The sequence below is a fragment of the Amblyomma americanum genome, chromosome 1 (genome assembly GCF_052857255.1).
Source record: "Amblyomma americanum isolate KBUSLIRL-KWMA chromosome 1, ASM5285725v1, whole genome shotgun sequence".
In the NCBI taxonomy this organism is placed as follows: domain Eukaryota; kingdom Metazoa; phylum Arthropoda; class Arachnida; order Ixodida; family Ixodidae; genus Amblyomma; species Amblyomma americanum.
The window spans coordinates 33,415,730-33,439,668 of record NC_135497.1 but is presented as its reverse complement, the minus strand read 5'-3'; the positions used below and the strand labels follow the sequence as shown (position 1 = coordinate 33,439,668).

The 23,939-nt window shown below is 45.7% G+C and overlaps 1 protein-coding gene across 3 annotated transcripts in view; it reads right to left on the bottom strand.

The window, feature by feature from the left end:
• Positions 1-23,939, bottom strand: part of LOC144112593 (uncharacterized) — a 50,914-nt gene that overhangs the window by 4,849 nt on the left and 22,126 nt on the right. Inside the window, exons 4-6 of one of the 3 annotated variants that reach the window (XM_077645389.1) lie at positions 13,552-13,633; positions 10,853-10,865; positions 6,812-6,977 (exon numbers count right to left, since the gene is read on the bottom strand). In XM_077645389.1, coding sequence (XP_077501515.1) covers positions 6,890-6,977; positions 10,853-10,865; positions 13,552-13,633 — 183 coding nt within the window. In that variant the 3' untranslated portion in view covers positions 6,812-6,889. Of the gene's footprint in view, positions 1-6,811; positions 6,978-10,811; positions 10,866-13,551; positions 13,634-16,439; positions 17,506-23,939 lie in introns of those variants that run through there. The other 2 variants (XM_077645403.1, XM_077645396.1) reach the window with 2 other exon arrangements.

Genomic DNA, 23,939 nt, shown 5'->3' with positions numbered 1-23,939 from the left:
CTGTGAACCTCAGTGTTTGCCTGGCAGAACAGCTATTGCGTGTTTCGAGGAACTGAGCGAATTAGTGGCACAGCACACTTTGTCCGGAGCCCCAACATCAGTGGAGGAACCAACCACACCTATAAAAGCTGACGTGAACCCAAACCTCCCATCTCATCAGAAACGCTGCCTGGAAAGCATTATCCAGTCTTTCTGCGACTGCTTTGCCTCGACCTCCAAGGTTAGGCAGACACCACTCACAAAGCACCGAATTATAGTTGACGCCAACCAGCGACCATTATGTCAGCCACCTTACCGGATCTCTTCGAAGGAGCGTGATGCCATTCGCCGCCAAGTTCAAGAAATGCTCCAGGACGACGTGATACAGCCGTCGACGAGCCCGTGGGCGTCGCCTGTTGTTCTAGTAGCAAAGAAAGATGGAACGCTACGGTTCTGCGCTGATTACAGACGTTTAAACAAAGTCACAAAAAGGATGTTTATCCATTCTCGCGTATTAATGACTCCCTGGACCAGCTGCGCCACGCCAAGTACTTCTCATCGCTAGATTTACGAAGCGGCAATTGGCAAATCGGGGTGGACAAACGCGACCGGGAAAAGACCGCCTTTGTTACACCGGATGGTCTGTACGAATTCCGGGTGCTCCCTTTCGTCCTGTGCTCGGCTCCTGCAACCTTCCAGAGGATGATGGACATCATTCTTGCCGATCTCAAATGGCAGTCCTCTCTCGTGTACTTGGATGACGTTGTCACCTTCTCTGAAACGTTCGAAAAGCACCTGAGACGCCTGCGCACTGTGTTCAAGGCAATTCGGTCGGCCGGTATTTCCCTGAAGCCCGAAAACTGTCACTTCGCTTTCGAAGAGTTGAAGTTTCTGGGCCACATTGTAAGTGCTAAAGAGGTTAGCCCAGACCCTGATAAGACTGCTGTCGTGGCTGCTTTTCCTGCGCCCGCCGATAGGCACAGTGTGCGCCGCGTTCTGGGTCTCTGCGCCTATTATCAGCGTTTTGTGCAGAACTTCTCCCAGATCGCTGAGCCCTTCACCCGACTCACAAAAGATTCCGAACCGTTTTTCTGGGGACTGGAGCAAAAGCAAGCCTATGAAGACCTCCGCACTCGTCTCCAAAGTACGCCCATCCTTGGACACTTCAACGAGTCAGCCGACACTGAACTACACACAGACGCCAGCAACATCAGCCTCGGTGCGGTCTTTGTGCAGAGGCAGGATGGTCCCGAACACGTAATTTCATATGCGAGCTGCACCTTGTCACAATCTGAGGCGAACTATTCCACCACCGAAAAAGAATGCCTGGCCATTGTGTGGGCAGTAACCAAATTTCGCCCGTACCTATATGGCCGCTCCTTCAGGGTCGTCAGTGAACACCACTCGCTGTGCTGGCTGGCGAACCTCAAAGATACTTCGGGACGGCTTGCATGCTGGAGCCTTCGACTTCAGGAATTCGATTTTACCATTGTCTATAAGTCTGGTAGGAAGCACAGTGATGCCGACTGCTTTTCTCGTGCTCCTATCGAGGACAACCGAGCTGACCCCGACGACGATTCTGTTTTTCCTGGCGCCATCTCCACGTCCATTCTTATTCAACACCAAGGAGACAACAGTGAGCTACGGCCTCTCATTGAGTATCTAGAAGGAAGTGCTCAGTCTCCCCCGCTAATCTTTTCGCGCGGGCTGTCGTCGTTCTGTTTACGTGACGGCGTTCTGTATAAGAAAAACTACAGCCCAACAGAAGCTGTCTATCTACTCGTCATGCCTACGGCCCTTTGCGACGAAGTCTTGCAGGCGAGCCATGATGACCCATCTTCTGGTCACCTGGGTTTTTGTCAACCTTTGGCACGAATACGGCAAAAACACTACTGGCCCAGGGTTGCTGCAGTTGTGAAGCGTTACGTACGAACTTTCCGCGAGTGCCAGCATCGCAAGACGCTGCTGACTAAACCAGCCGGCCTACTCCAGCCTATTGATCCACCTCTGGTCCCCTTCCATCAAGTCGGCATGGACATACTCAGCCCATTACCGGAGTCCTTGCTGGGTAACCGCTACATTGTGGTCGCCACCGACTACCTCAGCCGATACTGTGAGACTGAACCTCTTCCTTGTGGTACTGCTGACGAAATTTCAAACTTTTTCATTCAAAACATTGTACTTCGTCATGGTGCACCCATCATCGTTTTAACTGACAGGGGAACAGCGTTCACCTCGGCCCTTACGCAGGAGGTTATGCGCCTGAGTGGCACCAGTCACCGCAAAACAACCGCTTACCACCCTCAAACGAACGGCCTCACCGAACGGCTCAACAAGATGATCGCTGACATGATTTCCATGTATGTTGACGCGGACCACCGGAACTGGGACGCCATACTCCCTTACGTCACCTTTGCATATAATACTGCGGTCCAGGAAATGACACGCTTCACTCCATTTCGTTTAGTACATGGTCGCAAAACCACAACCATGCTGGATGCAGTGCTACTTCCCGCTAGCGCTACCCCCTCTGTTATGGGTGCTGCCCAATTTGTTCGTTACGCTGAGGCCGCCCGCCAACTCGCTCGACAGCGCATCCGGCACCAGCAAGTTCGCGATGCTTGGCGCTATAACCTCCGCCAACGAAATGTGCGTTACCTGCCCGGCGAACAAGTCTGGGTGTGGAGCCGAATCCGCATGCGAGGACGCTCTGAGAAGCTTCTACGCAGATACTTTGGCCCCTATGAGGTGCTCTGCCAGCTCAGTCAAGTTACCTATGAAGTTCTCCCCCAGGGAACAGTTCGCTCTTCTAGACGGCCGACCTCCGAAGTTATCCACGTCGCCAGGATGAAGCCGTACCAAGCTCGCTGGCCCCTCGCACGTGTCTACACCACACGCCAGACATGCGCAACTACCCTTGTGGTCCTGCCTCTCATTGCTACCACACTGAGTCGGTGTCTTTCAGAGAGGGGGAGCAATGCCACACTATTAACTCCTCTAGTGGCGCCATACCGCGGCTAAATTGCATTTCCTGGTAGTTGGCAAGCCCTGAGCCATCTCGGGGCTAGATGCTTTGTCGTCTTCATCGCTCGTGCTGCCTGCTGCCTTGCGTATCCCAATAACGTCTTGCGCATATAAGTAACGCAAGTAAAATAGCCCTGCTTATGTGAACTGTTTCTCGGTGACAATATATATCTTCCAGTATTTTGACATAAGGCTCTTCTACACACTGATTACGCATTGCCTGTATCACTGCTGAGGTTTCCACTGAGTCGAATGCTTTCTCGTAATCAATGAAGGCTATATATTGAGGTTGGTTACATTGTGCTCATCTCTCTATCAATTGATTGTTAGTGTGAATATGATCTATTGTGGAATATCTTTTACGAAAGGCTGCCTGACGATTTGGTTTATTAAAGCCTAAGTTTGTCCTGACTCTATTACCGATTACCTTAGTAAATACCTTGTAGGCAACGGATAGTAAGCTGATCGGTCTGTAACTTTAAAAGTCCTTGGTGTCTCCATTCTTGTGAATTAATATAATGTTTGCATTCTTCCAAGCTACTGGTACGGTCGAGGTCATAAAGCATTGTGTATACAGGGTGGCTAGTTTTTCAAGCACGATCTCCCCTCCGTCCTTCAACTGATCAGCTGTTACCTGATCCTCCCCAGCTGGTTTTCTCCTTTCCATTGCTTCTAAAGCTTTCTGTACCTCATCTTTCACTACTGGCGGGTGACACATTGCCTCTCACATTAATGTTCTGATTACATTGACTACTGTACAGATTTGTGTAGAACTCTTCGGCTAGTTTGACTATCTTATCCATATTGCCAATTACATTGCCCTTCTTGTCTCTTATGCATACATGTGGTTTTTACCTATGCCTAGTTACCCCTTCACCGCTTTTAGGCTACCTTCGTTTTTTACAGCATGCTCTCTTCTCTCCGTATTAAAGGGACTATGCACTAAAGTAACTGAGATTATGTAAAGCAGACGAGAGGTAGACATTTCATCACTCGTCACCCGAAATCAAAGATTTTTAAGCTACCATTAATAACAACGAAGATATAGATGATTAAAATTATGCTCCTCCTCTCCCCCTCAACTCGTACACGTGGAGCACCAGACAAAAATAACAAAAAACAGCTCTGGGACTGGGTCCCGCCCATTAATATGTCATCCGCTGACGTTCCTTTTGTAAGTAACTTCCGATTGTCGCTCCTAGCACCCCAGCAGCAGTGTCGGCAGTGTGATTGCGGCGCGCGTCGGGTTTCTTTGCTTGTCGTCTGTTGTAGTTAGCAGTAATGAACCCAGACCTCGAGGCGCGACTGCTCGATCTTATGACCGCGATGGGCATCGAGCCCTATGCGTTCACGCCGTACCGGCTGAACGCCAGCGACAACAGTAGCGACTTGGCGAGCCACTGCGAGTGGTTCTGGAACTCCCGACGACAGAAGGATGCGGCAGAGGAAAATTGAAACCATATGCGCGAAAGCAATGCCCTGGCTTGCGGTTGCCCGAGAGGGTCATGTGCCCATGCCGTCGTGGCTGCCGTGGCTCCAGCGAATGACAGCGTGCGGTGGCCTGGTGACGTCATGGGTATAGCGACGTCTTTTTTCAAGATTTTAGTTTCAAAATCGGTCACTGCGAGCACACCAATCGACCCGCGAATTTTAAAAAAACAGTTTTTAAAAATTCATAATAAATTGCCGGCTCATTTCCGAAGACTCATACTTGGTGTAAATGCTTCTTAGCATCATTTCTAAACATTGAAAACATTTAGAAGCGACTTTTTATTCATTGCATAATCCCTATAAATTTTCTTATGTCGGCTGCCCTCCGCTTATTTATTAACTTCTATATCTCTGCAAGTTCTATTCGTCGGTAGGGTTAGACACCCTTATGCTTTGGCGTTTCTTAATCAGATCTTTCGTCACCAGAGAAAGCTTGCCGGTATCCTGTCGAACTGTCCTACCGCCTACTTCAACTGCACACTCCATAATGATAGCTGTCAGATTATCGTTCATTGCATGAACATCAAGATCGTCTTTCTCAGTTAAAGCCGAATATACCAAGCCACGTGACGCCAACTGATGCGGTCAGAAACACACCCTATCAATCCCACATTCTCTCTCTCCACACTCCACTCACAGGATTCCTTTCTCCTGAGCTGTCCTTTTCCTTTCTCCAGTTTTGCAGGTCAGCTGGTTAATCAACTTGAGCAGCCATCATGCCTGGACAAGTTTAACCCTCCCCATCTTAACGCCATTCCCACTTCATACCTTCCTCCTACTCACGACACCTTCCTCCTCGAAGGGATGACCCTAATTAAACCCCCCCAATGATCAACGCTTTGCCCTGGCGAACACAAGTCATCGTGTCATAACGTTGGCAAGCATCCTGAGGTTTTCCCTTCATTGTTCACTTTGTAATTATCAAGAACCATCTGACCAACCTCTCGCTACCGAATCACCAGGCAGGCTTTCATAAAGAGTACTCGACAATAGGCCATATTCACACTATCTATCAGGTGACAGAGAAATGTGCTAAATATAACATGCACCTATATATAGCCCTCATGATTACGAGAAAACATTTAACTCAGGGGAAACTTTGTCAACACGAAGGCACTGCGGAATCTTATGTAAACCTTATGTGAAAATACTGAAATATATCTACAACAAATGCTCAGCTACCATAGGCATACAGACAGTCAGCTATATAATTCCAATAAGGGTGTCAGGCAAGGAGGCATGATCTCGCCAATGCTATTCAATGGCCGTGCACAGGAAGTATTCCAAGGCCTGGATTGGGAACAGTTGGGAATAACAGTTAATGTGCAATACCTAAGTAATCTACGATTAGCTGATGACATTGCCATGCTAAGTCACCAAGGAGATGAAATGCAGTGCATGGTCAACAAGTTAGACAGGCAGACCAGAGGGGTGGGTCTAAAAATTAACGTGCAGAAAAACAAGCGATGTTCAACGGTCTCGCAAGAGAACAGCAGTTCACAATTGGTAGCAAGGTACTGGAACTGAATACGTTTACTTAGGGTCGATAGTGACTGCTGATCCAGATCATGAGAGGGAAATAACTAGTAGAATAATAACCAGCTCTAACGGATATGGCAGGTTCTCTTGAGATCAAGAATGGCCATTTACCAATGTCCCTCATGAGAAATGTATGCACCACCTGTATCTTGGCAGTACTCACCTATGCAGCAGATATGTGGAGGCTAAGGAAAAGGGTTCAGCATAAGTTAGGGACAACGCAGCGAGCCATGGAAAGAGAAATGATAGGTGCTACGTTAAGGGACCGGAAGCGCGCAGTGGGTGAGGGAAGAAACGCGTGTTCATGACATCCTAGTCAAAATCAAGGGAACGAAATGGTTTTGGGCAGGGTTTGTGATACAAAGGCAAGATAACTGCTGGTGCTTAAGGGTAACGGATTACATTCCAAGAGAAGGCAAGTGCAGCGGGGGTGGCAGAAATTTAGGTGGGCGGATGAGATTAATAAGTTTGCCAGGATACTGTGGTCGCAGCTGGCACAGGACAGGGTTAATTAGAGAGACGTGGGTGAGGCCTTTACCCTGCAGTGTTTGTGGTCAGGGTGATGATGATGATGAGGCGCAAAGACGGGTTCAGACAATAGTGGCAAAAGTAAGATGGAAAATCTGCATTTCTTTTGCAACTGACTTGCGGAGGAATTGCATCGCAAATGACTCGGCCATTTCCTGATGCAGCTATCGAGCGTCTCATAGATAGACTGAATTGTCATCACTACACGCTTATCTGTACAATCGAAAGTCACTATGGCGACTGCCCTCACCTTCCTCCTCGCACGATTGTCGTGGGCATGGCACCTCTTGTTCCTCATTGGTGCTGCCTGTTCCGGGAGCCACACACTCTACAGTAGAAAATCCGCTAGCAGAAATTCCCGACACGTTACTGATCCAGCTGTTCGGGGCGCCTTGGAATGCCTCAAACAACTGCACCTGCAGAAAAACATCCGAAAATTATCGAATTCTGTTTTCTTCCAAGGTACATAGATACCAACTGCTGAAAACTCAATAAGCACAGGGTGGTACAGTGTATTGCAGGCCCAGAGCAACAAGGACATTTTGCATACAGTAGACTCGCGATAATTCAAACTCTGATAATTCGTACTTTCGGTTAATTCAAACAAAAATCAAAGTTTTGGTTGGTTCGCCATGTTTTCAATGTATTTTAAGGCCGCTTAATTCAAACACCGCAATTCGGTTAATTCGTACTTTTTGCTTGTCCATACCGGAAAATTATCGGCTATTGTTGCCACCACTGGTGAAAAATCTGACTTCTTATATCACCACAACAGCGGAAAATGTCAAAATAAGCGCACTATGGCCTAAAAAAATAAAAGAAAGCGAACAAGAGCCTAATAAACAAACATTCGAAACAAAAGCCTCCCGAAGGGCACATTGTTGCTCAACTTTCCGTGGCTTGCTAGCATGCTTGCTAGCCAGTTCAAAGCAGGAAGTTCGAAATTAAAACACATAACCCTCAAAACTTGTGGAAATGACGACTGTCCACCTGCGTTTGTCAAAACGCTCAAAACTGACGTAAAACCTGACGTAAAAACAAAGAGCACGAGAAAAGGAAAAAAAAAAAGGTGCGAAAGTGACGCGAGTAGCATCGGCCGATTCCGAATCACATGACCGCTCGCGCTTTTCTTTCCCTGGTCGGTCGCCCGCGTTGGTAGCATCATGTCTCTGCGGGGGAAGTACCGAACCCTTTCTGTGAAAGAAAAATTGGCATGAATTTTGGCATGAAATTGGCAGCCATAGAAGAAGTTGAGGCTGGAGCGAAGAAGACTTCTGTGGCATTGAAGTATGGAATCACAAAAAGTACGCTGACAACGATTGTGAAAGCGAAAGACAAGCTGCGAAACAACGCAGGCCATTTCACTCCCGACAGAAAAAGGCTTAGGGAGGCGGCGCATCCGGAGCTTGAGAAGGCAGTTTTTCTTTGGCTGAAGCGCGCTCGGAGCTGCAGTCTACCAGTAAGTGGACCAATCCTGCGAGAGAAGGCCGAACAACTGTCTTTGCGCTTTGGAATTGAAGACTTCAAGTGTAGTGATGGATGGGTGTCGCGATTCAAAGAGCGACATGGCCTCACTTTCAAAACAGTAAGTGGAGAAGCGGCAGCGGTCGATGAGGCGGTTACTACCGACTGGCAGCAGACGCGTCTTCAGAGCCTACTGCTTGAATACTCCCCGGCTGACATTTATAATGCTGACGAAATGGGACTGTTCTTCAAGTGCGTTCCTCAGCAAACATTGTGTCGCAAGGAGGAACGTTGCACCGGCGGAAAGCTGAGCAAGGAGCGGCTCACAGTCATGGTTTGTGCCAATATGGATGGTAGTCACAAGCCCGAACTTTTCGTTGTTGGCAAATCGAAGCGTCCGAGATGGTTTAAAGACGTCCGAACTCTTCCCGTTTTTTATGCAGCAAATACACGTGCATGGATGACGCAATCTTTGTTTGAGGATTGGCTGCAGAAACTTGACGTGCGGTTTAAGCGCGATAAAAGAAAAGTGCTGATGATAGTGGATAATTGTCCCGCTCACGGTGACGTGGAGGGGCTGGAGGCAATTCGTCTTGAATTCCTCCCTCCAAACACAACAGCTGTGCTCCAGCCTCTGGATCAGGGGGTAATCAAATGTCTGAAGATGAACTACAGAAAGCTACTCCTTAAGAGGATGCTAATATGCATGGATAATTCCATGTCGTACAGCGTAACACTGCTGTCGTCTGTGGGAATGCAAGCCGACGCATGGAGTGCAGTAACATCGGCAACGATACGGAACTGCTTCCAGCATGCCTTCCGCATACCAGGCCACACCAGTGATACCTTGCCTGACTGCGCTCGAAATGAAGGTGAAGACTGCCTCCAAATGGAGAGCGATGAAGCAAGGCTAGTGCTTTCTGCACTCCAAGCACACAACATAGCTGCTGACCTCAGTGAATTTGCGGCTGCCGATGATAACCTCTGCGTGTGCAGGGAAGACACCCTGGACGACTTGGTGGCTGAGGTGCTGCCAGCACAGTACAGCAGCGAAAGTGAAGAGGAATCAGAAGAGCAATCCTCTGTGACAGCAGCACAGGCCTTCCACTACCTTGCCGAGGTCCGCAAATTTCTGACTGTAGAAGAAAATTCTCAAGAACAACTGGCTGCTCTTAATGGAATAGAGAACTTTGTTCTTAATGCACATGTAAAGAAAAAACAATCAACAATTCACGATTTCTTCAAACGGTCTAGTCAGCCATAGATTTCCATTAAACTTGTTCTGGATCCTTCACCTCTGCTCTGTTTTTAGTGTAATTAAAGTGTGAAATGTTTAAAATATGATTTAAGTGGATAATTAATTGTAATGTGCGCTGTAATCTTGCTCAGAGTCATATATGCGAGAACTTCCGATAATTCAAACTTCCTGATAATTCAAACAAAATCCTGGGGCCCCTTTGAGTTTGAATTAACGAGAGTCTACTGTATTTGTTTTTCTAGGTGGTACTTTCTGAACGTTGCTCGGGGTCTTCCGTGGAAGCCAATATTTCCTCAAATAATCCAGCTGGCTATTTCTCGCATGTGCCCATGGCCAAGAGTTAAAATAAATGCAGAGAGGAATAACTGGTTCCGCTTGCTATGTAGTGTTCGAATTCGGTATAAGCGTTAATCTCGTCAAAGTTACACAAGTGTTACTATGCACGCTGTTTTTATATAACAGCGCTGGGAAAGTGTATTGGTAACTACATGGAGACCCCTATACTGAAGACCTCTGATTCTGGCATACAGCGGGTCTTTAGACAATCAGCTTGAAATTAGCAGCGCAACGAGTCGAAACCACCTTAGACGGTGCACATGAAAGGTCATCCACATAAGGAGAGCAGGATGAGAACGACGTACAACGCTTGTCAATGATCAAAAAGTACTCTCAGGCTTTACATGCCCTGCATTTTCCTACAAAAGTTTCGAATGTTCAGATAATGTAGCCTGCTGTTACGGAAATATTCGAGGTAATGTTCTATGCTTTGGAAGTGCAACAAGATCTTTCTTTTAAAGTTTCTCCATCGCTCGCATCGCAGTATTTAAGAATGCCATAGAAAACCGATGGGCAACATTTGTGACGATAGCAAAAAACATTAATAGCGAGATCTGCAGGTATATTGACTGTAAAAGAGAAATCTTGCACTATATGATAAAACTGGTTTCAAGAAATCTTCTTCGTTCAAATATGCTTCTGTGTAGAATTGTTGGCCAGGATTCACTTTGCGCCAAATAGCTGCACCAGCATGTAGTGACGTAGTAGCCCTACTTGCCAGTTATGGGTGTTTTCTTAGTGAAGTGGATCGTGCTCGCCTTGATAGCTTAAAAAGCGATCCCATAGGCCCGGAAGCACCCGCTCCTCACATAACGTGCCCACTTTGATCGACCAGACCAATAGAACTACAATCTGCAGCCAGCAGGAAATGCGCGGAACTTGAATTTACGATCTAATCCGTAGACATCACAAACATTGCGAGACCTGAGGGTCAATAGCACGGCTTCCACCCTCTCTGTAATAAAACCTGGACAAGGCTCGTTCACTTTTCAATTAAGGCACAATGAAAAGTGCACCTATACTCAAAGTTTAGACTGCCCAAAAGTCAAATTGTTTACTGTTTACCCACTGTGGCGCTTCAATGATGACTGTGCAGTTTTTGCAGAAAAAAAAACTATTAACCTCTGTACTTCATTCATATTTATAAGAGCAGTGCATGGATTTCCATAAGAGAGTGGAATGTGGCCCTCACCTGTATGGCCTTCGGTCCGACAATAGGCAGAAATTGTTTACCTGTAACGTAGTCCTGGAACAAAGTAATAGTGCAGATGAGTCCAGGGCATTGCAGACAGTGGACTCTCTTAACAAAATGTGCAATGTTTCCGCCTGCACAATACACTTGCCGCCAGCCATGCTAGAAGTGCCTCGCTCCAACTCCGCTCGGCCTCAGCCAGCCCAATTTTTTTTTACAATGGCAAAAGGGGCTTTAGAACAAAAAAGGTCAAAACCAGGTTGCCGGTGCCTTTAGGTTCGCAAATAATTTCATCAGCGTGAATTTTGATCTCTAAGCAACTACTATTTCGCACGCATGAAGGGAAGTGCTAGAGATGCTACAAGCAGAGATTCTCGATATATGAGAAAAAGCTGACATCTACCATGGAAAGGCGAAATGCCGGAAACATGAGCTTTCGTACTTGGCTTGGCAATTGTTAGGCATAGATTCAGCTACAACAATAAGATCTTTCCCACGGCAAAACCTCAAAGAAGTGCTGTCAAAGGTTCCACACGAGCCTGGCACCTAACTGGCACTGGCATCAAATTGATCGAAGTGAAAAATTGCATGTTTGAAGCAATTTATTCTGCATAGAGCAGTCAGCATTTCGGCAAAGCCTCCACATGTATACTGTATCCAAGGCAGAATACACGTTTTCGGCCGAATACTAGCGAAGGCCAATTAGAAGCCTCATCTTCCGGCATTCTCTACGTGTATGAACCACTGCTCAAGAAACTCGTGCAGACAGTGCTGCGAGTTCTCAATGTAGCTATCAGTGCAGAACTCTAGAGCGCCATGTATAATATACTGCGAAACATGACGTTTCCCGTTTGAACTCAAGTCCTTCGCTTTTGAGTATATTTTTGTCAAGATGCACCCTCAGTATCGCGTGCAAATGAAACGAAACTTTGTTCATTCAAAGCAGCTCATAAGGGTAAGAGTCTGCTTTTCCGATTTAAAATGCAGCGTTTTAAATTAACCTATCCGACTCGCCGAGAGGGTGCAATATGATCAATGCGCACTGTTTGTTCCTATGCTTGGCGCAGCTCTTTTTGCCAGTTTCATGCATTCTGTGTTTCAAAGTAATCAAATATTGAATACAATGCTGAAAAAAACACTAATTTCTTCTCGAGTGAATGACAGGCATTTGAACCAGTGTTCTTGTATTGCGCGGTCTCTTACAAGATATCTAGTGTTTTAAATGGCTAGATGCGAAATAAGAGGAGGCAAGGGGACCACGACACATGTTTCTGCTTAGTCATCAGCATATTTGTGTGCTTATTATACGAACGAGCGTCCCTAGGTTTTTCTTTCTCACATTTGCCTTAAGGCGGAGCTTAAGTGTCCTCTGATTTAGGGTGTTTTTTAAAGTGTCACTGTGCAGCCCAATCACGAGGGCTGCAAAGCGCACCTGATCGTAACGGAGCGTGTTCGGCGCCAGGAAAAGGTATTGTAGTCAGGGAGCATTCAACCCTCACAACGCGATGGAAAGAGGAAGATACAATTATGTCAGCCTGCTTCCGAGCATCACACGTAACATTATCCGACACTTTGTATTTCCAAAATGAATGCATAAAAATCGTCACCACTGCACATTTCATTCCTTTAGTGACCAGCCAGCGCGAACACGACGAAGTGCTCCTTTTTTGCACCAGTCGGCACAAAACGTTTTCATGATAGTAAGCTGCTTGAGTTGAGGGAACTAATCTTGGGTTGATAATGTAGCACTCCCCGTAAGTGTTAGTGCATTTTTACCTTTTTGGATGCTAAAACACACTTCACCAAAAAGCTGAACACTTCAGTGAGCCGCGGCTGCCAGAGACAATCGGCGCGTGGCTGGGTCCCAGCTGCATCATCCTCAGCTGAATCAGCTGTCTCAGCTGTACAGGAAGCGCGGCTGGGTCTCAGCTGCATCATCCTCGACATACCGTATCTCGGCATCGCCTCAGTGCATTTCATTTGTTTCTTGGGCTGGTTGGTATAGCATACCGAATGCCGAAACCACAGGTGAGGACAGAGAATAAGGAAGTTGACATGACAAGCTTAAGCAACCCATAGATTCATTCAGGTAATTTGTCAGTCAACAGCTCGCCTGCGGGGTCGCAGTCAGCATCAACTTGCGCAACCTAGTCACCAAAAGCAGAACAAAAAGAGATAAAAACCGCGGACATACAACCTACTATGATTTTGAATGTTCCGTTTTTCACTGCATGCATGGTGCCATAACGGACCTTTATTATGCTCGCTGCTGCCAAAGGGAAACAATGAGGCATTTTTCCGGATATGCCTGGTCCGGGTACTTGGGTGATCTCCATCTCAACGCGAACCGGAAGGTTACTCAGCGATGATTTCGAAGTTGTCATGCTGTCGACAATATAAATTATGAATTGACTTGTTATGAAGTGCACGAGATGCTTGAAGGTTGTGGTTCCCACGGCCGAACCTAGCAGGGTTAATTCACGCTGCAAGTATCCTCCGTTGCTTTGTGTTCAGCGCGCCTTCGCTCTCCCGCGCTATACCTCTGGGAACTTTCGTTAAAAGAAGTTTAAGTTCATCGGAAGTGTCCTACCGCAGCTATTGCTATGATTGAAGCAGCCAAATTTCACGCACACGCATATACTGACATCCCCCCACTGATGTCTATGGAAGCTATGTACTGGTATTGCTGGCGCAGTGAAGCTTTTCGTACAAAAAAAAAAAAAAACACGCAGATACTCACCTTCCTCAAAGCGCCACACTTCTCGCGAGGCTGGTTCCACTGCAGGATACGGTATTCCGTTGCCAGGACGCCCATGCGGGACCTGAGGTGCAAAGGATAGAATGGCAGGCACTCTACTGCTCTGGTTCCTCGCTGCAGCTCCGGGCACCTGAATTTCACAGGTGTGCATAGAATGGGGAGCGGTTATTGTGCCAGCTGAAAGCTGGTCACGTACAAGGCGGTGCGATGCCATAAGAGGAGTGAGTTTTGCATCACAAACGTAGCACCAGAAAGTTATGTAACTGCATGTGAGTTCCCAAGCTTTTGCAGAGCACACGGGTTAAGACCCCTAACTACCAACGAGTTCCGAGTTGGGGCGTCGCACTGGGCTTTTCAGCCCTTCGGAATTCAGGGAGCGAAAAAGAATTATGTGTGGCTCTGGAGGCTTTGAAATGATTGAACAAGCCTGCTGTTTCCACCGTCTAAAACAAGGTGGCAATAGGAAATTAGTGCAAACTTGAATGCAGCATTTGTTTTCCACAAATCACACTTGAAATATTCTCACACGCATCCTATGTAAATTTCATTTGTAAGGGGAGGTGGCAAGTACCGAAAATTGCCAATAGCTCTTTCGCCTGAACATCTGACTTCATACCATACACAGCGGAAATGCTCCAGGAGCTGGCAAAACATCAGATAGATTAGTCTCGCTTCATTCAGTTCTAAGCCCTTTATCAATAAAATTGTTTTCTTTTTCATGTCTTGTGGGAAATGCGACGTCAGATCAACATGAAATTTAATAACCGAGTACTTGCTGATCAATAACGTTCGGTGCCAAAGAGAGCACCCCTAGAGTCACTAAATAAAGACTTAGAGTACCGTCACTGCAGCACGGCGGTAAGCAGGGGTGGCCATTTTGTTGTTTATCATTGTTGCCAGATTGCCGCTTCGGCGACCTCGCCGCTAACTTTGGCCCGGCCATTTTGTAAACAACGCTGTTAGCCACCCTGCGCTGCGGCGGGGATCGTAGCCGTACGGCATGGAAAGCGGAAAGCGCATGAAGCATTTTCCATCATTCTGCGAGTTGAAACAGCCAACAACGCAGCAAAACGGCATCCTCGTATGCTCTTCTGCAGCTGAAATGCTGCGAGGCGCGGAATCCCTGGTCACTGAGTCGGTCACCGGCAGCACTCGCAGCGTCGCAGCACTATGACTACCACAGTTGCCCGACTGAAAACGCATAAGCCACAAAATGGCAGCCCCCATGAACCGTCGCAGTGTAAACAAATATCACGTGATGCAAACTGACCAATGATGGTGGCGGCGGCACAGAACAATAGGAGAAAAGAGTGCCGGTACTCTAAGTCTTTATTTAGTGACTCTAAGCACCCCGATTCTTCCATCGCCATCCTGCATTTTCCAACTTCCCAGAAACCACACGTTAATCTGAAACATATAATTTATTCCTGCCACATAACAATTTAATCCCCTTCACTCGCACTCCACACCCCAGTCAAGCGTCCCTGGCTGACATCTGGCCAGCTGACGGACAAACTGGCCTTGGTGACTCTGGTGCAGCATGTACTCGATGCTTTGTACTTTCTTTGAAGCTTTCGCTTCCTCCCTGTCCACAAAAAGTATATAGCGCTACATAGCATAAAGCCGCAACACACTTGTGTTATGGCACTTCCTAATGTTTCTTCCTTATGTTTCCATTCAAAGAGTAAGCTTGATTTGGGTGGAATATGAACCATGCAAATAACCACTAATAGACATCAATCGCAGTAATGTATGATCCCTCGCAAAATTATGAAAGATTGACGAATAGAGTGCCAACACTGCGCAATCCATCCAAGAAAAAAAAGTGTCACAAAATGACGGATGCTTGGGCAAATATAGAGCGTTGATAACATGCAGTGAGTCATAACCACACCTTAATTGTGCTGCACTTGCCCTTTCATTCGCATATTCAAGTCGCCTAGCCAGAGATCGGATATTCTCCAAAACATCCCTTCCCTCCAAAGTCTGCGCGTCCAACATGAGGCTCAGGTGCCCACACAGCTTAGTGCGGAGAACGTGCTGTCCATCGCTGTCACTGTGTCACCATTAAAAAAAAGGCAACCTTAAACTTTAAACGCTCAAAATGCGCACATTTTGCAGCAATTCCTTTTCGGGAAGTCATTCATTCTATGCACAATCATCGAACGAAAACATTTGCCACTAAATATAGGTACCAAGTCGGACACAACTAAATTTCAAGAGCTAACCCATGGTTTGAATGACATGTAACTTAAATTACAGCCCTAATGGTGTCACCCTTTCTTTCTTACCTTCTTTTTTTATCTGAAGATGCACCTGTTGTAATGATTCATAATAATGATTCATTATGCACCCTAGAATTTGTTCCAATGCGTTTGTTTAGCTTTAGCGATTTACCTGTATTTATCATTCCATAGTCTAGTGATAATACTAGCATTTGCGGGGACGTGCCCTGCAGCCCCCTGTGTTTGCTTTCCCGCGAGGCACCGTGCAGCAGCCTCACCTCGAGGAGGAACGCATTCCCTTGTCAGTTACATTAACTGGCAAGAGAGCGCGCCAGCGTCACAGCGCATGACACTGCTCGAAGCCCGCGCGCGGGAGATGGGGCATGAGGCTCTTCGGCGGGGATTGTCGGCGCGAGCGGACGTGTCACTCGTGGCTCCGCTCTTTTCTGGCAGGGCAAGGAAGCGGTGGGGAGACTGGCCCCTGTACTTGGCCCGTCCAGACCGCAGAGTATCCCTTGGCCAAGTGCGGGCGAACATTCGCTCGGAACCTTGCTGGTGAGTTGGACGACCTCGATTCATTAGCATATCTTGTTGCTAGCTGGCATTATTGTTGCTGTAGTAATAAATGCCTGTTTGTGTCAGCCAGTGTGTCGTTCTTTTGTTCCCTCAGAGCAAGGCCCGCAGTGGGAGGAGAACAAAGCAGTGGGAGGAGCGAATGAGCACATGTGGAGTGAAGAACTGCCCAGAGAAATCAGTGTTCTTAATATGTACCATGGCAGAGAGGAAAAGGCCAGCAGTAGTACTTTTTTGCATCAGTTCCTTAGTATCAATTCTGTGCATGGTAGTCTCCTTAATATAGTAATAGAATATTAGTCATTAAACTGAATAGTACAGATATTAAACTCACACTCATATCAATTAATCAAGAACTAGAACAGCTGGTGCCCCTGGCAGGAAAAACTGAGAGCATGAAAGAGAGTCCTAACTTCATACCTACGAAGTTCGATGAATTTGAGCAAAAGTTCTGCCATCAAGAGGCTGACATTAAAGACCTAAAAAGAGGATGACTGAGTTTGAAGAAAAAGATGGCCTGAAACAGGTAGCCCAAGCCCAGTTGGAAAAGAACATACATGACCTCGAATTCAGGAGCAGGCAGCTGAACTTATAACTGGATGGAATAAAAGAAGCACAGGATGAGGACCTGACAGCCATATTAAATAACGTGGCTGATAAATTTCGAGTGCCTCACTTGATGGAACAGGAAATTGCACACGTTCGACTCCCAGCGAAACGTGATAAGGTGCCAGGCATCATTGTGCGTTTCAGGAGGCAAGCGATAAGAGAAAACTGGATTAAGAATAACAAAAACCTTAAGAAAAGCGATCCACCCATTTTCTTGCAGGAAAACTTAACACGCCGCAACAGAGAACTCCTTCAAGCAATGAAAGACTGTGCCAAAGACAAAGGCTATAAGTTTACTTGGTATGTCAACGGAAAGGTTTTCATCAGGAAAAGTGACGGATTGAGTGCCATTCATGTGAGGGGACAGAGCGACTTGGATCAGTTATACCATTTTTGATCTTATCTTTTGTGTTTTCTTCTTGAAACAACCAAAATGCAGCACATGTGTTATTGGCTGCCCAGCGACCTGAACCGTACTCCTTCGTAAGTTGTGCCGACATCGCTTCAAGCTGTTCACTTGAATGATGCTCTGTAAAAAAGAAAACAATGTGTTTAGAGGAATTCTTTGGTGAGTTTTTGTTTCCTTTTTCTCAGATCATGCTCAGTGAAACATGGAGCACAAATGATTCTGACATTTTTAGGATGACCAACTATACAACTTGCTACTTGAACCGCTCTGGTGTCCGTCTGGGTGGAGTAGCATTATTGCTGTGTAATGACACTGATTGCGACAAGCTGGACTCGTATAGTCTATTTACTGATGATTTTGAGGTCCTATCTGTCTGTACTGACAGGTTCGTATTTTCTGTTTGCTATCATCCTCCGAAGGGAAATGTAGTTAAGTTTTCAGAAAATACACTCTAATAGCTGGAGGGGATCTTAATACTGATATGTTGAGGGACAATTCTTTGGTTAAAGACTTTAACACTGTCTTGACTTCGAACGGCTTCATTAACCTTGTAACCACTCCAAAAAGGATTACATAAGAAACCGAGTCTCTACTCGGTCTGCTCATTACAAACTCCTTACAACTAATAGCTGACTCAGGTGTAATATCATCTGCACTCAGTGACCATCTTCCAGTGTTTCTATGTATGTATAGGACTGGACCGGTAAAGTACCGAAAGGAAAAAGCTATGTATCAATATATAACCAATGCTATGCTCAATTTGTTTCATAGTTCACTGGCACAAGTTAAGCAGGATAGCACTGACAATACCAGTGACGTAAATGAGGCTTACAGTAAGTTTCTCCAAGTAGTTACGCAACTATACCATTCATGCTTCCCATTAAAACTGCGTAGAAAAAAAACCGTAAAACTCACAAACCCTGGATAACGTCTGAGTTACACCATGAAATTAACCTGAAAGAAAAGCTCTACGGGATCTTTTAAAACACACATTGAGCAGATGACTCAAGTAAGTTTAAGAAATACAGGAATAGGTTAACAAAAAAGCTACGTCTGGCACGCACAGAATATTACACGACATTTCTCCAAGTTAAAAATGGTCACCACGATTTGCTGTGGTCAACATTAAATTGTTTGCTAAGGCGCGAGCAACCGCACCCTGCCACATGGACATTAAGGCTTGATGATAAAGATGTATCTGGAATAGAGCTAGGAAATACCTTTAACAACTTTTTCACAACCCTTTCGCATACCAACCCATCACATGATTCCAATAGCTACATTGGTTCCTACAATAATGATACAATATTTTTGAACCCGGTTACGGCAGAAGCTATATCTGTTATACAGAACCTTAATAACAGCCATGCCTGTGACACTGATGGCATTCAAGTCAGGCCTGTGAAGCATGTTGTACCAGTTATTGCCCCTGTTCTTGCGAATATATTTAATTTATGTTTTACTACCAGTATATTTCCTCACAAATTGCAAATAGGCAAAGTAACAATTCTGTATAAGAAAGGTGACCACAACGATTTAGGAAATTATAGACCAGTACCTATACTCCCTATCTTTTAAAAGGCTCTTGAAAAAGTGCTACATACAAGGTTGCCTCATTTTATTTACAAACAAATTTTTGTCTCCAAATCAATTTGGATTTTGTAAAAATAAATCAACCGAATTAACGCTACTCAAGCAAAAGGAATATATACTAACACAGTTTGAAAAGAAGGCCTTCATTATTGGTGTCTTCGTAGACTTTTCGAAGGCATTTGATCTAGTGAACCACTGTATGCTCGTAAAAAACTTAGTGTGTTATGGTTTTCGAGGCCAGACCCAGGTGCTTCTGAAATCATATCGCACAGAAAATAAGCTGTATGCATAGACAATATGAAATCTGAACCAAAACATATTACTTCTGGTGTGCCACAAAGCAGTATATTGGGACCATTACTCTTTAATATGTATCTAAATGATATCTCTAACATTAACTCTGCTCCAAAATTTATTATCTATGCTGATGACACAAGCATTTTTTTTACTGGAAATGTTCTTGATCTCCTTGTTCAGGAATGCAATGACACCATTATTGAATTACAAAAATGGTCTGAATACAAATGTATGAGCATTAATGATAAGAAAACAGAAGCTGTTATTTTTCATCCCAAAAATAAAGTGCTTGCTTCCTCCATCAAGATTAAACTGAGCTCGTGGTGTACAAATTTGGTTGAAAAATTTAAATGTCTAGGAGCAGTTTTTTCTTCCAACATGACTTGGGATCACCATGTGGACCATATAGCAATGAAGCTGGCTCAACTAACCGTGGTCGTAAGTTGGCTGAGATAAGTTATTGAAAGAAAAATAAAGCTATTCCTCTATAATTCTATTTTCTACTCCCATTATAACTACGGCCACTTTGTGTGGAGAACAGCCACAAATAGCTGTCTTCAAAGTATCTATATTATACAGAAAAAGTTCCTTCGTCTTATTTACAATGTCCCCTGGGACTCGCCAAGCACGGATCTCTTTCTACAAAGTGGTGAGGTAAAAATTCACAACTTCTATAAATATCTTCTAAGTATCCGGTTTTAAACTTGAAACACGTAGGAATGTAAACTACATATGTAACCTTGCAGAATTACATGCCCGAGAAGCCAGCTACACGACAAGGTAAGCGGAGACTTGGGTAGTGCCGACTCCTTGAATACATTCAGGTAGAGAATGCCTGCAATCCACTCTTCCTTCCCTGTTAAATACATACACATATAAAAATTCTGAGCTCTTTAGTTTGTCAAAAAAATCTTTGGGTGCTATGTACGTTGACATGTAGCATATGTTTATTCTCTTTGTTTGCTATTGATCTGTTATCGAGTGTGAATGTCAATTCAATATTGTATAATACTGTTTCACTTTATTTTGTAGTTTCATTATTGTATACCTGTTAATACGTTGACTAAGTCCCTTTGCTTTATAAGCCTTGCTGTCTTAGTCGCTGCCAAGCGAAAGGGGGCCTGCGGCTTTTCTGTGCCTCCGCTGTCTGTACCTTTTTAAGGCAAAAATAATTTTGATTTGAATTGATTTATTAAATAATTTGCCTATTCACGATAGAAAGGCAGCGCGATGGTACTGACCCGCACAGATCCGCCAATTGGTAATATAAACATTAACTATAAAAAGGCAGTGCCTTTTCTAAAAGCGCTATCGACCAGCTTCGCATCGGTACACTTGCATCAAATGAGGAGTTCTCTGACAATGCGGAGGTCCATTTCATGCACTAACAAGCACCCATCCCCTTTTATTCACAGTTTAATCTCCTGGTTATTCAGGCAATGTGTCGCTGTTCCTTCACCTTTCGCCCAGATGCCCTCGCACAGAAAGGTCCGCCGTCCCTGCTGGCATTCAAAGTGTTCATAATCAGGCATAATCGAATTAGCTTAGACTTGAAGTGGGAACGGACGAAGCTAGTGAAGAGGAAGTTCATTAACGAGTTAGCAGTAAGGGAAAATAGAGGAAATCAGGATATCGCTGCCGAACCGATGTTCAGCTTTAACTGATGAAGACGATCTTAATGTACATCTAATGAACAATAATCTGACAGCTGTCATTATGGGGTGTGCAGTAGAAGTAGGCGGTAGGACAGTTCGACATAATGCCGGCAAGCAGTCTCAGGAGACAAAAGATCTAATTAAGAAACGCTAAACTATGAGGGGGCCTAACTCTGCTGACAGAATAGAGAAACAAGCGCAAGGTATCCGACATAACGAAGTTTAAATGGAGACAATTGCACATGCTCTAAAGAACAGAGGCAGCCTAAATGTGGTGAAGAGGAAATTAGGCATGGGTAAAACCCAGATGTATGCATTAAGAGACAAGGAGGGCAATGACATAAGAAATATGGATAAGATAGTTAAATTAGCCGAAAAGTTCTACAAAAATCTGTACAGTAGTCAATGTAACCAGAACGTTGATGAGAGAGACAGTAGCCCACACCAATGCGTCATCCCACCAGTAACGAAAGAGGAAGTAAACAAAGCCTTAGGAGCAATAGAAAGGGGGAAAGCAGCTAAGCAGAATCAGGTAACAGCAGATCTTTTGAAGGACGGGGGGAGAGGGGAGATCGTGCTAGAAAAGCTAGTCACCCTGTATATGCAATGCCTTCTGACCTCGACCATAATTCATAAGAAAGGAGATGCCAAGGACTTGAAAAATTACAGGCCAATCAGCTTATTCTCCATTGCCCACAAGATATTTACTAAGGTAATCGCTAATAGAGCCAAGGTAACATTAGACTATAATCAACCAAATGATCAGGCAGGCTTTCCTAAAGAATATTCCACAATAGATCATATTCACACTATCAATAGGGTGATAGAAAAATGCGCAGAATACAACAAACCCCTATCTATAGCCTTCACTGATTACGAGCAAGCACTTGACTCAGTGAAAATCTCAGCAGTTATGCAGAAGACATTGCAGAATCAGGGTGTTAAAGAGCCTTTTATCAAAATACAGGAATCTATATATAACAAAATGGCACTCCTTTGGGACAGTTGGTATGAATCCATCTTTGGGCCAGCGTGAACTTTGGGACACACCAACGTAGACAGACACATTGAAAGAGGGAACACCATAGCTACCATAGTCCTCCATAAAGCCAGCAAGAAACTGCCAATAAGAAAGGGCGCCAGACAAGGAGACTCGATCTCGCCAAAGTATTCCCCGCCTGTTTGCAGTAGGTATTCCAAGGCAGGAATTGAGAATCATCAGAGCAGTGCTGGCAGCCATCTGTGCGACTGCTAACCGTATTGCTGTATTCATGCAGGCATTTTGACATGGTTCCATTGACCGGCACAGGACCATCTTACCCAACGCAGCACCAACGCTGCATTCCAGAGTGTGGCTACGGAGTGATCTGTGCAAGCAGTCAGCCAGGAATACCGCGCCTGCGCGGAAGGCTTACGACACCCCTCCAGCAACTCGATAAAAGGAGCCAGCGACAACCACGGACACATCAGAGCAGTTTTGGCAGCCATCTGTGCGACTGCTAACCGTATTGCTGTACTCATGCAGGCATTTTGACACGGTTCCATCGACCGGCGCAGGGCCATCTTACCCAACGCAGCACCAGCGCTGCATTCCAGAACGTGGCTGCAGAGTGATCTGTGCAAGCAATCAACCAGGAATACCACGCCTGCGCGGAAGGCTTAGGACACCCCTTCAGCAACTCGATAAAAGGAGCCAGCGACAACTACGGACACATCAGAGCAGTTTTGGCAGCCATCTGTGCGACTGCTAACCGTATTGCTGTACTCATGCAGGCATTTTGACATGGTTCCATCGACCGGCACAGCACCATCTTACCCAACGCAGCACCAACGCTGCATTCCAGAACGCGGCTATGGAGTGATCTGTGCAAGCAATCAACCAGGAATATCGCGCCTGCGCGGAAGGCTTACGACGCCCCTCCAGCAACACGATAAAAGGAGCCAGCAACAACCACGGACACATCAGAGCAGTTTTGGCAGCCGTCTGTGTGACTGCTAACCGTATTGCTGTACTCATGCAGGCATTTTGACACGGTTCCATTGACCGGCACAGGACCATCTTACCCAATGCACCACCAACGCTGCATTCCGGAACGTGGCTGTGGAGTGATCTGTGCAAGCAATCAACCAGGAATACCACGCCTGCGCGGAAGGCTTACTTAAAAGGAGCCAGCGACAACCACGGACACATCAGAGCAGTTTTGGCAGCCGTCTGTGCGACTGCTAACCGTATTGCTGTACTCATGCAGGCATTTTGACAGGGTTTCATCGACCGGCGCAGGACCATCTTGCCCAACGCAGCTCAACGCTGCATTCCAGAACGTGGCTGTGGAGTGATCTGTGCAAGCAATCAACCAGGAATATCGCACCTGCGCGGAAGGCTTACGACGTCCCTCCAGCAACCCGATAAAAGGAGCCAGCGACAGCCACGGACACATCAGAGCAGTTCTGGCAGCCGTCTGTGCGACTGCTAACCGTATTGCTGTACTCATGCAGGTGGCCACACACACATTCGTGTGAAAGTTTATTTCATTGCATTTTGCGGTTGCTGCACTGCTGTGGTACCTCTTGTTGTCTGTGACGTGTTTGTCGAAAACTTGTTAAAATGGGTGACGAGGCTACGCAACTTGACAACTTTGCCAAGACACTCGCAGACGAGGCTCCCAAAAGCATAAAGTTACTAAGCCTCTAATGGAAATGACTTCTAAATTTATGGAGGCCATGACTGAAATCAAGATCACAGTAAACAAGTTGAACTCATCTAGCGATGCTGTACAGACTGAAATAGCAGCAGTGAAGGAATCAATGGGTTTCATGAACACTGCCTTTGAGGACTTCAGAACAGAAGTTAAAGCGATGAGGCTTGGACTCACAGAAGTAAAGAAGAATAATCTGGAAATTCAGCAAGTAAACAAGAAGCTGATGAACAAGGTGAAGGAGCTAAGGACACAACTGGTTGAACTGAAGCAATACAGCAGAAGGAATAACATCGAATTGAAAGGAATCCCT